At 40.6% G+C, this 13,267-nt stretch overlaps 1 protein-coding gene across 2 annotated transcripts in view; it reads left to right on the forward strand.

The window, feature by feature from the left end:
- LOC128993472 (galectin-8-like) overlaps positions 1 to 13,267 on the forward strand; it is a 78,356-nt gene that overhangs the window by 24,694 nt on the left and 40,395 nt on the right. For both annotated transcript variants that reach the window (XM_054417383.1, XM_054417384.1), the window contains exons 7-8: positions 6,786 to 7,005; positions 7,584 to 7,727. In XM_054417383.1, the coding sequence (XP_054273358.1) occupies positions 6,786 to 7,005; positions 7,584 to 7,727 (364 nt within the window). The remainder of the gene's footprint in view (positions 1 to 6,785; positions 7,006 to 7,583; positions 7,728 to 13,267) is intronic.

Consider the following 13,267-nt stretch of genomic DNA (forward strand, 5'->3'; position numbering starts at 1 on the left):
GGTGTTTGACCCGGCACTTCAGGTAGGCCACAGTTATGGACGTCTGGTAAGCGCCAGGCCCTTAGGGGGAGCCTCCAGTGACACTCCCTCCATTCAGGGTGGGGGGGGGGTGTTTAGCTCTCAGTGACGCCGTTAATTCCGCCTCTCCTCACCTACCTGTAACTGTGGTTGTGACTTGAGTTCTTCGGGCTCGTCCTACCTGTTGTGTTCGACTGACATTTTGTGAGGCATATCCTCGACTTTGGAAGTAGCCTCGTCCTGGGAGGTGAAAAACCCAGCCCCCAAAAGGGGAGGTAACTGCTTGGTGTTGGTATCGGCATTTCAAGTAGGCCACAGACATGGACGACTGGGCATTGGGTCCCAGTGACATTCCTTCATCCAGGATGGAGGGGTGTTTAGCTCTAGGAGAGATGGAAGTGCATCATAATCTCTAACCTACCTGTGTCTGTGGTTCTTTGGGTTTCGGCCTGCTTGTTGTGTGCGACCAGCATTCAGTGTGGCAAATCCTCGACTTTGGAAGTAGCCTTTCCTGGAGGTGAAAACGGGCAAGTACCCGTAGCTCACGGGGGCACTCAAGGGAAACGTAACTTTCCGCAGTGTGAGGGTAACGGTTTGTAGGCACTTATGCAAACCAATCCCTGTCTCTGATCACGGACGGTATGGTTATCTTGAGTGTGGGGGGTTCTTCCCGGAACCTCAATTGAGTCAAGGGTGTCGCCACCTCTGGTGGATAGGTTCATCCGGGTGGGTCCCACTTCTATACCTGCCTCCTTTTGGGAAACCCTGATGGCCTGGCAGTGATGTTGGGTCTGACGGGCAAACGAAGTAGATCGGGTGCTGGGTCCGAGCCCGCCAGGGGTATCTGGGGATCTATCGCTCTGGTTATCTCTGGTTTCCCAGCAACTGGGAAAGGCCTCGATCGGGTAGTGGTGTAAATGGGAGGTTGGGGTTCCCCCGTCAGCGTGCTGACGGTCCCCTTCCTTCTGGCTATGATGGCGGGTTCTGCCTGTCAGGGATTAGATAGGTCCCGAGTGTTGCTTGCACTAAATGCGTCGGGGCGCTCCATTATGGTCCTCTAGGGCTTTGTACCTGGTGGAACCCAGGTGGAGTGACGCTTAAACAAGTAGCCGGAATCCCTGGTTAGGATTGAGGGGCAACCCTCTTTCCGAAGGGTGTGCTTCGGCAGCCGGTGAGCCTGATGACATTAAGTCATCCGCCCATGATGTGCTAAAGGTTGATGCGTAAGCTTCGGCCTACATCATGGGGCCCGGGTATGTCTCACGATAGGTACCGGGTATGTAGTCAGGGGGCTTCGGCTCTCATGACAAAGAATAATAATAATAATAATAGTCATCCCCGTCAAACTTTTGGTGGCGGAGAGAAAGGAAACTTATCAGCGCCATGGGGAGGACCAGGCACGAACAGAGGAACGCACCCGCACCTACCAGCTGTGGCAGAAGAGCTGGGAACAGGAGACTCGAGGACGCTGGACCAGGCGACTGATACAGAAAGTCCAACCTTGGGTTAATTGGCGGTGCGGAGAGGTGGACTTCTACCTCACCCAATTACTGACGGGTCACGGCCTTTCCCGGTCGTACCTGTTCAGGATGGGCAAAGCCGTGTCACCCGATTGTATATACTACCCAGCATTCCCGATGACGTGGAACATACCTTTTTCCACTGCCAGCGTTGGGAAAGGCCCCACCTGGAGAGTCAACAGTTAGTAGGACTGCTATCAATGGACACGGTCATACCGATGATGACGGTGGGTGAGGACAATTGGACCTGTGTGTCACATTACATCCAGGGTATTCTCCGCGCCAAGAAGCTCGACCTTGACCGGGATGCGGTGTAGGTCATAAAGTATCTAAATGCCAAAAACGGTGAGAGCCCTGAGGGCTTAGGTCACATGTTGGCCTGACTTGAAGTAATGTGACAAACAATTCCAGGTCTGTGTCCAACAGAGTAGAGGGGGCTTTTTAGTGAGTAGTCTGTGATAGATTCAGGAGTCTCACACTACAGGCTGGCTACCTGTGTGCGTGCGTAAAAGCATTTTCCCTCCTCTCCCTTAAAAAAAAAAAAAAAAAAAAAACTAGCCTTGGATATATCCCTATGTTAGTGTATGTAAACATCTATATATTAATTTGAAACTGTTTTTCTTTGTCACAGCTATTTTGAGAGAACGGCTGGGCGTAGAAACTCGGTAGAGAAGTCTAAAGAAAGGTCTTGGTCTGTAGATGAGCCATCAAAAGGGAAACATGGTGAATTCCCTTGGGGCTCTGCCCCCGTGGCCTTTAAATTCCCATCCCATGTTATTCTTATGGAGGAAAACGGGGGTTTTGTCACAGCTAATTTGAGAGAACGGTTGGGCGTAGAAACTTGGTAGGGGTCTCTAAAGAAAGGTCTTGGTCTGTAGATGAGCCATCAAAAGAGGAAAGAGGTAAATTCCATTGGGGCTCTGCCCCAGAAGCCTTTAAAGTTGTCTCTTCAGATTTTGTTTACATTACGACCATATGCATAATTCTACACTACTTTTTTTAATGTAACAGCTGTTAATATTTAAATTATGATTTATTGAATTTTTCAAACTGAAGTACAGTATTTGCAATGGATTTTTCTGATTTTAAAATTGATTTTCTTCTGCATCGTGTCATGTTTTGCAATATAATGTTCTATTACCAAATCAGTGGACAATCCTAATATCACAGTTACTTTTAAAATGATTTCTTATGGAGTTAACTTATATCTATTGTATGGGTTGGTTTCTGCCTTTTTTACCACTTCTTGGAGATTGTACGTAGGTGATATTCTTTGGCATATTGCATCTGTAGATGAAACTTGGGTTGGTGTAATTATTACAATGGAAAAGAGCGAGAAATCCTGGACAATTTGATATAGGCTAAAAATAAAACTGAATTAACACTGTGCTACATTTCTTGAGCAATCATTGAAATAACCGATTTGCAAACAATGGAAACATAGAAAAAGTCATAGAACACAACCAAGTAGAAGAAATAGAAATAATGTTTTTTCACACTAAAAACGCAAAAAAAACAAGATCAGCTTTTTGGAAAAAGATAAGATATTTACAAAAGATTTTTATTATATCTAACTGTTGTGTAGATCGTGAGTATTTCCATAATCTTTGAGTTGCCTGTAATGCTTCGCAATTGCTCGAATTCGAGCAACAGGTACACTAGTCATATATTATTTCCCAAATTAGTATAGTCAAACAAAAACATATTTGCCAATTGAGAAAAGAGTCCCAACTCGCAGCAATAACATAGCCCACAAAACAATACCATTACTGAAAATCTGGGAAACTATTTTAAAACTAATTTGGTACATTTTAGAACAAAACTTAAAATTGCTTATATGTTGAAAACGGTAAGGGATATCACAAGAATATAAATTTGTAAAGACTTTAATGAAATGAGTTTGGGGAGGGTCGCCCACCCATTTCAAGTTTTAAAAAATTTGCTCACAGAGCATGGGCACATTTACCCACACAATGAGGCGCATGCGCTTAGAGCTGTTCGCACGTCACATGTGCGCGCACAAGCGCCCCAGTGTGTGGGCCACTTAAGGCTATTTGTAGAAAACACTAAAAAACAAGATCAGCTTTTGAAAAATGAAAAGATATTTACGAGAAATGTTGATTATATCGATCTGGTATGCACATTTTGAGTATTTCCATATTCTTTGAGTCAAATCTTTTAAAGTCATCAGAAATTATGACTGATATTCGATTTAAAAAAAAACGCCTGTAATACTTATCGATTGCTCGAATTCGAGCAACAGGGACACTAGTAGTTTCTTAAACTAAAACTTTTTTGTGTTCTCATCCTCCCCTTTGTTTTGGACCAATTCTTATGCGTCGAATTGCTTGACGTTTTGTCAAGATTTTAAGAATATTAATTACATTGACCTTAAGTGGCCCACACACTAGCGCGCATGTGCCTTGCGTGGCTCGTGGTGAGGTGACTGCGAGCGGCTCAAGGCACATGTGCGATTCAATTGGTAACCACACACTAAAGACACATGCGCACGCACCACCGTCTTTGACGATGCAATTAGTGGGCTATAACAGCAAATTCAACAGTTATATTGAAATCATTCTAATAAACTCCTTTGTATCGCCACCATGTTAATTTTTACTATTTGTTTTCATTTTGCATTTTTTAACAAGGAAATTTCTTTAGAGTTGCAAGCAAAGTCACAAAAGAACCAAATTTTCCTTAAAAAATAAAAAAAACATGTGATTATACACTACAATTATTTGGGTAGTTATTAGTTGTACGTATTATGGTTTTTGGGAAATAAGGTATTAAGTACATGAGGGTTGTATTGTTTAATATAAGTGTATAAGGGTCGTATTTAGAGTATAAGGGTTAGATTTAATCAGTTTATTTGGTTCACATTGATATTAAGCTCTCAAAGAGTTAATTTCAGTCTTCGCAAACTTATCATCACTGTCAGGAAACACTTCCTTGCATTTTGCTATCAATAGCTCCTTAATTTGTTTTCTCATTTATTTGTTTAAAAAGTTTACACTTTTCACGTCCCAAGAACACGTTCGTGATCTATAAAGCCCAATAAACTCAGACCAAAACTTTCTTATGTGATTAAAGGACATCTTAACCGCACAACAAAGAAGTCAATACCGGTACTGCAATAACCAAACAACAAAGACAAATAAAATACAACAAATCAAATCAAATAAAAAATGCCTTTATTTAATAAGCGTTCCTCAGTATATACTGCTTTACACGATAACTCTTGTCAATTTACTAATACTATATAAAACTAATAACAGAAAGTATTAAGTTAACACGTGGGGCAGTGAATGTTTTACACACTACACTGTGCCACGCAGGCGCAGACCTTGTAGTTCCCGATTTTCAGTATATGCAGCTATGGTTTGTACTGCTAGTTCGCGAACATGTGCCTCGGTTTCCCACAGACTGGCGCGCATCATAACAAGCTCGCGCTCTTGTGACGATGCTCGAAGGTCCGGTGGCAAGCACCAGGCACCTCGCATGCGTGTCGTGAGCATGGGCACATTTACCCACACATTGAGGCGCATGTGCGTCGAGCTGTACGCGCGTCACATGTGCGCGCACAAGCGCCCCAGTGTGTGGGCCACTTAAGGTGGAAGGCTTTGCCATGTTTAACATTTATTTTACATACACATGTACATGTAATTCTTATGGAAGGCGTATTAGAACAAGATAGTTATTATATCTTGTACCTGATTGATCAGAAATAGTTAAATAATATACTTTTCTTGTAGGAAATTTAATTTCTTAATTTAGTATGGTACACAAAAAGTTGGTGGTTTTAAAGATGTATAGGAAAACCCTAAATAACGACCATTTTGGACGCCATCTTGGATTAGAAAAAATTACACCTAGTTTTTTTTAAGATTCTATCAAAATATATTAAATTTTTGCCTTGATCAATAAAAACTCGCAAATACTAATTTTATTATAAACTAGCTGCTGTAACCGTGCTTCGCGACGGAGAGGATACTGATCTGTTGTATAAAATAGCTACCCCTCCGCCTTTGGTTTCAGAAACATAATTTCATTGGACCTCTTGGTTTGAAAAAATACCTTTCTTTAAAGCCAGGCTAACTCAAGGCTACTTAAAAAAAAATTGTACTAGGTGCTGATGCATGTATGAAAATATTGTATAATACAATTTAATTTTCAAATTACACGCTTACTTTAAGTAAAATTTAAATAACTTCTTGATCAGCATCGTACGTTTTATCAAATTACCTGAAAGCAAAAAAAAACACGTTGCAAAGTGCTTTCCATAAAACTAAACTCTACACACCTTTTTGGCATGTTATGAAGTACTTTTTAAGCCTAATAGCCACTTACTTACCAACCCAAAATGGGGGATTTTGGGGGAAACTCAATAGTTTTAAAGATGAGCCCCATCGAGTGACCCCTCATTTTGAAGGTCCTGGTAAAAAAAAACTCAACCCAAACTAGAGGTTTCTATCTCAATCCAGTAAAAAATGGAAGCTGATTGAAATCTTTAGAAATCGGAAATAACTTGCAATTTTACATTCAATTGGCTGCCATATTTTACTGTGTTAAGATAGAGACCTATAGTTTGCGTTGTTAGTTTTCTTTTATTATGACCTTCAAAATGAGGGGTCACTCGATGGGGCTTATCATTTAAAATGTTTTAGTTTCCCCCAAAATCCCCCATTTTGGGTTTGGGAACTATAAATGGATTTTTCTTGCGAACTTCGGCCAAATTGGGTACGTAATTAATATTATTGTAAATCCTAATTTTTATAACTTTTCTGCATGCAGAAAGTGTAGGCATGTTATTGAAGTTTTTTTATTTATGTTCCTGGTTTAATGAAATGAAAAATCATTTATTTACACAGGCAAAGTTAGGGCCACATGGCCCTTTCTTACACTTAACCTGTACTTTAAAATATAATATAAATATTTTAACAGAATCAGCTTATACAATAAAACAAAACAGAAATCATAGATACAGAAACATTGATCAAAAATCAGTAATTTTTAAAAATACTTACACACACACTCACACATACATACATACAAGTCAGTGACCGCCATGCGCACAAGCCCCTACGACAAACCTATGACGTATGACGTATGACCTATGACAAACCTGTTGTTGTAATGCAATATAATTGAAGATTTAAAAGTCTGAATTAAAAGAATCCTAATTAATAATTTGATATATTGGTCTGAATAAAAGGCACTAGACAAACTAACCTCCAGTCATTCCAGGTTTCAAGTGAACTTCAATAAACTCACTGACATTAAAGCTGTCGATGGCCCGCTAGGCTCTTCATTTACTGTTTGGTTTTATAATAACACCACAGAACATTCTACTACAATGATTAATGGCACTTCCACCAATAAAGAAATATCAGATGCTGAAAAATTTCCGTTCCGTCAAGGACAGCCGTTCTACCTCGAATTCTACATCACAGAAGCTGGGTTTATGGTTAGTTTTGGATGAATTTAGCAAGCATTCCCAAAAATAAATAAATGTGAAAATTTACAGATTGATTTTGCAGATTGTATTGCTGGAATTTTTTATTTTAAGTATGGTAATATGTATAGCTTTTACTGCTCCAAATGTGAAAATGGTAGCCTAATTCCAAAATATGTATTTAGCAAAATGGGAAGGACGTGTTTTGTAATCTGTTAGACTAAATGAAATAGTATATTTACATGAATGGGTTGTCCCCGCAACATACTTGCTCCTCTTGTAATACATGCTTCTGGTTTGTTTGCTTATTCAACTTACTATGCATAATAGGATAATATACTATAATTCCTATAGGTACTCTTTTTATGGGTTAAAAACTTTATTAACTGGGTACCTAGCGAAGTTTATTAGTTTCCACATAATTCTTGGGGAATCGAAAGTATTTATAATGCTGTAGCCTTTAGTTTATAATTTGGACAGCTGAGTGGTTAATTGTCAATCCTGAGAAAAGGCATATAATTTACGACGTTCGAAACTTGATCCAGCTGTCCTTGGATTGTTTCTGATTCTTTTATGTGTGTTTCTGTCAGGTGGCTGTGGGTGGTCAGCACTACAGGTTATTAAAACACAGAGAACCTTTAAGCGATATCGCCAAATTTGAAATTCATGGTCATTTAACTTCGACCAACGTCCACTTCCAGAACACCTCCAAGTACCCTTCCCCTCTGATACAGGTGGGTGAATGATGTTCTGTGTGTAGATAATTGATTAAATTGAAGTGTAAGAGACAGCAACTGCAAAGTACCACTATCATAAAATGACCCCGCCGCAGCAAACCCGCAGACTAATCGAAATTCCATCTACTTGGCTGGAATTCCACTAAATTATTCCCTTAAAATTGTCAGATTTATTTCCTATTTAAATATCATTAATTTTAACTAGGTTCATGTAGGGACATAAGTCCCTAAAAAGCTCAAAATATAAAACAACTTATTTTAATATCAAAACAAACTAAGAATCAAATTACTTATTTGTCAAGGTGGATATGCCTGTTCACCATCTTTGTGTAAACAAGTATCTCTGTTTGCTTTAGTTGTTGTTATCTATATATCGGAGCGGCTAAAGGGAGCCTCTCAGGATGAAGCAAGATGAAACAATGAGGTCATCACACCGGCAGTTACTGTCATGACCTATTCTAACCAACCAAACTTGCTGATAATGAAAAAATCTAATGACGGTTAAATTCTGTTTATAAAATAAAATTATAAATGCCTCAAATTCTAACAAAAGACATACAGTTAAGAAGAAATGGCATTATAATCAAAATCTTTGACCGACGGGATTCGATCTAGATACCACTTGCACATCAGCGTAGTACACTATCCACTACGCCACGAACACCGATGGTTGTACATCACACGCCAGCAAAGAAAGAAGCAGACGAATTTGATTACGCGAGTCGCGAGAAACAATGACGTCATCATCTTCATCCCGAGATGCTCCCTTCAGCCGCTTTCATATACGGATTATAAAATCCAATGTTTGTCCTTTCTGCGTTACTAGACGACCATTTAATCATTATTAAACTTTAGGGAAGTAAATAAGTACTACACAAAATTAACAGTTTTATTGGCCACATCTATATAATTAATACGCTACATGAAACTTTGTCGGTTGAACTCCTCCGCCATTTCTTAACCGATTTTATCCATTGACGTCTCATTAGAAAGAGCGTGTAGCGTAGATTTGCAAACTGACCTTACATTTTTGAAAAAGTCCCTTGGGCTCTGCCCCAGTGGCTGTTAAAGTTCCCATGTTATCCTTATGAAGAACATGATTGTTTACATTTTGATCAGCTGTATATTTTAATTGCTGTTATTTTTCATTTCAAAGTCTTTTAAACTCATCGGAAATTATGATGACTTTTATTTGTTTTTAAATAACTACTTTACTTCTTTGCAATTGCTCGATTTCGAGCAACGTGTTTGCTAGTTGAGTAATATTTTATGGTTTTAGGGTTCCATATCCCAGTTGTCGAAGCCAATATTTACAGTTGAAACGAACATCTTTGGTTTGGTTTTTGGTTTTCAAAAAGTCCCAACTATAGGATTTTATTATCCCTGGTTTCAATATAGTAAACAGTGCATTGCAGAGGTAACTGGCTAAAAGGTAAACCAACTGCGTGTATTGAATACAGACTTGGAAAAATAGAGCGATCAGCTTTATTAAAGTAAACACAAATCAGCTGTGTATGGGCTTCAGGCTATTCTTATGGAGAACATTTGACGTTATATTTAAATTTTGGTTAAGGTTTTGGGTAGTTCGCTATTTTTCCCGCCATCAAGGGATAGAGATCTTTAATTTGAGCCCTCTCCCGTCGTTCTATGACATCCCAGTAGCCCACAATTTTGACGCAAATAATCGCCATACGTAATTGATATGCGTGGTAATTAAGTCCGAAGACAGTTAAATATTTGTAAAAAAAAACAATGTAGATATAGCTACAATACTTGGTACAAAGTTACAGAGCATAAAACTTTATTTTAACACATATTCATTCATCCAATAACTCTTCGGGGGGACGGCCCACAAGGAGTCGGAAGAAAATCTTAAACGGAAGCATAGGTCAATATGCACATCAAATGAAAGGTCTGTTTTAGTAGAATACAATGCCCTAAACCGCACTTCAAAAGGTTGATCCTGCGCAAAATGGCAGCCGTTCAAAGATTTCTTGAATCTGCCATTTCGAATCATTGAACAACTGCCATTTTTTACCCAAGCTTTCTTTTGAGCTTGAATCTACGGCATTGTAATCTACTAGTGAAGACCTTTAATTTGATGTGCATATCGACCTATGCCTACGCTAACATTTTTTCCCGATTCCTTGGGCTATGCCCCCAGGGGAGTAAGCGTATTGCAATGCAAATTAAATGAATCCTTGACATCTGTCATTCTTGGCTCGGTTGTCCGTTTTGAGTTCAAATTTGCGGCATTATATTCTGCTAGTAAAGACCTTTAATTTGATGTACATTCAACCTGTGCTTCTATTTAAGATTTCCTTCTGACTCCATGCGGGACGTCCCCATGATATGAGCCCTCTCCCGTCATATTACGACTTTCCAGTCGCCCACAATTTTGACGCAAAGAATCGGCTTACGTAATTAATATATAGACTAGTGGTTTGTAGGGACATAAGTCCCTAAAAATGTAAAACAAATTATTGTAATTGTAAGGGTTAATTTTCCCTTACAGTTTATTAATTTTCTGTAAAGAAGTTGTTATTATTTTGTACAGAAGTTGTTATTATTTTGTACAGAAGTTGTTATTATTTTAAAGAAGTATTATTATTTTGTGAAAAAATACAGATTTTATTTTGTTTCTTGTCTTAAATTATTCCTACAACCCAATTGTTTAGTTAGAAATAGAGTTATTAAAGTTATTCTAGTACGTAACTATAAACAATGGAAGTATAGTTAAATATTCTGAATGACAATAGTGTCAGCGTTAGAGAGAGAGAGAGAGATATATATGTATAGTTGGAAGTAAAACATTGAGGTAGCGGCCGAGCTTATCAGCTGTTAGGACAAAGGTCAAGCAGCAACACAACTGGACTGCCGAGCTTACCTCCCCTACCTCACCCCTACACCCCCTGCCACTGGAAGGTCCTATATAAGCAGGTGCATTTGGGGCAGTGGCAGTTGATGTTGGACGTCGGACAGCTCACAAGGTAAGTTCCGTCGTGGTAGAATATACCGCGACTATAGCCATAAGCGTGACTTAATAGGTCGTGCTTGTAGTAAGCCAGTCTTAGGCCCAAGGTGGATAGTGTCGGTAAGTATAAGCTCGGGGTTGTTAGGCATACTAAGCAACCCCATATTAGTATAGTTAGTTCTACCCAAGCGTTATAACTTGGGCAGAACACTCGACGGGTCGGCTTAGAAGGTAGGTATTGTACCGTGAGGGAATACCTCGCGGCGAAGCTCGGCTGCTTGGAGGGGACATACCCTCCCCAGCAACGAGCAGGTAGGTATTGTACCGTGAGGTAATACCTCGCGGCGAAGCTCGGCTGCTTGGAGGGGACATACCCTCCCCAGCAACGAGCAGGTAGGTATTGTACCGTGAGGGAATACCTCGCGGCGGAGTTAGCTGATTGGAGGGGTTATACCCTGCCACAGTGAATTGTGTTCGAGCGGATTTGGACTACGGGACGAGGTAAGTGCCAGCTCGTGACCGAATAAGTCGCGACACACAAGGTAAGGTAACGGATAGTTACCTTAACCTACAATTAGGTCGGTAGAGTGACGGTTGACATTAGTTACCGCGGAATTCGATAGGAAAGACCATTTGGTTAAAGTCCAAATTCGATATCTCGAGGTGGGCGATGATGAGTCCATTGTAGGCGTACTTTGTTGCCGCGGACTGAGCTTAAACCTCGAGATATATAAGGAAATCAAGATTTAGGCTAACTTTAGACCCCTGGATAGTTAGACACCCGTACCCTGAACTATCTGTGGAATTTGGCGAAATCAAAATTTATCGGTAAGGGTAAAAATCCCTCACATTAATGGCGCCCGAACAGGGACTGTAAGTTTACAGTCATTCTAGTTTCATATTAAATACTTTAGAGTTGGAGATAGGAAATTTTAGTCTTTGACATGGATACTTGGGTGTTGCGACTTTGGCGGTCATTTTTACATATTTTGGGGTTCAGTTTGTTTTTCATGAGCGTATCGGACTCAGATAGCCCTGGAAATGAAGACACTGAGTCAGGTAAGCCAAAAGTAACTGAAGACACCCAGACCACTCAGACTGGTGGGACGTCGAAGGGCCAAGGATTACCTGGTGTCACGGCTACAGAAACTCGGGTTAGTTGGGTATACAATCTTTCCAAGTCACAACTAGAGGGTGAGCTGAGAAAACGTGGTCTGCCCGCGGATGGGACTGCTAATAAGTTAAGAGCTGAGCTTGTACAGGCTATTAGGGAAGGTAAGGTCGGGACGGAGATGCCCTCAGAGCTCTCCCAGCAGCAACAGCAGGTCACGGGGAACATAGAGCTTGATTCTGAAAGGCAAAACGTCCGAGAAATATTGGGACTCCCGCCTAACACGAACTTTTTAGAAGTACGACGTACTCTCGCAGCGTTAGTAGGTGGCCAGGCTGAAGGTTCTTTCTCAAGCACTCCACATAAGGTAACTGGTATACAAATAGATGCGCAGCAGTTCGAAGCCCCAAGTAGTAGGGGTGGGAGGCCTTCGTTCCTCCCCAAAAAGCCACACGTGCCAGAGACTGCAGTTCTCTGTAATACTGTGCGCAAATGGAACTTAAGGTTTGATGGTAGGAAAGAGACCGATGCGATGTCGTTTATCGAGAGACTACATGAGCTTGTCGAATCCTACGAAGTGCCTAGGGACGAAGTGGTCCGTGTTCTCCCTGAACTACTCAAAGATTCTGCGTTACTTTGGTATAGGAATAACAAAGAATTCTGGACTGGATTTACAGACTTCTTGAATGATTTTCAGTTGCAATACTTCCCTCCGGGTTATTTACTACAACTCGATGATGAGATAAGGAGGAGAACGCAGGGTCAAGGTGAGCCTTTCAGACACTACGTAGTAGCACTTCTAACCCTTATTAGAAGGAGAGGTGGTTTCTCCGAATGTGACAAAGTGGACAGAGTTTTCCTAAACATGCACCCTAACTATAAATTGTACATAAGGCGTCGGGATGCAGTTAGTATAGCAAGTATGATAAGGATGGCTGAAGAATATGAAGTTTGTTTGCGAGATAAACTGAATTATAAACCTCCCCCAGCTCCGGCCCAGGCCTTAGTTCCAGAAACGGCTTACGATGAGAAAAGTAAGTATGGTAAATATGCCCACAATACCGCGATTGTTTCCGCGCCTCCGAGTAGGAGCGCTAGATCGTGCACCTCTGTGTGCACTCAGACGGAAACAGAGTTAACTAGTTCGAGGCCAAGGGTCCAGTCGGGAGAACAGAGGTACGCACAATCGGCCAGGGGCCAACAAAATATTCAGGAAACGTCATCCAATAGATCGATAATTTGCTGGAACTGTGATGAGACTGGACATATCTATAGGTTTTGTCGGAAGCCGAAGGTAATACGATGTTTCTATTGTAAGAAACCTGGAGTAAGATTAACAGATTGTGATTGTAAGGGAAACGAAGGACGGACTTCGGGGTCCAGAGGTTGCCGGAGTCCGAGGCCAGGGGCAAACTAAAAACCTCTGAAGATTGGCAAAACTGGCTCACTGAA

Source organism: Macrosteles quadrilineatus, unplaced genomic scaffold (genome assembly GCF_028750875.1).
Source record: "Macrosteles quadrilineatus isolate MER2022 unplaced genomic scaffold, UCM_ALF_1.0 Scaffold_4__1_contigs__length_99947679, whole genome shotgun sequence".
Taxonomy (NCBI): Eukaryota; Metazoa; Arthropoda; class Insecta; order Hemiptera; family Cicadellidae; genus Macrosteles; species Macrosteles quadrilineatus.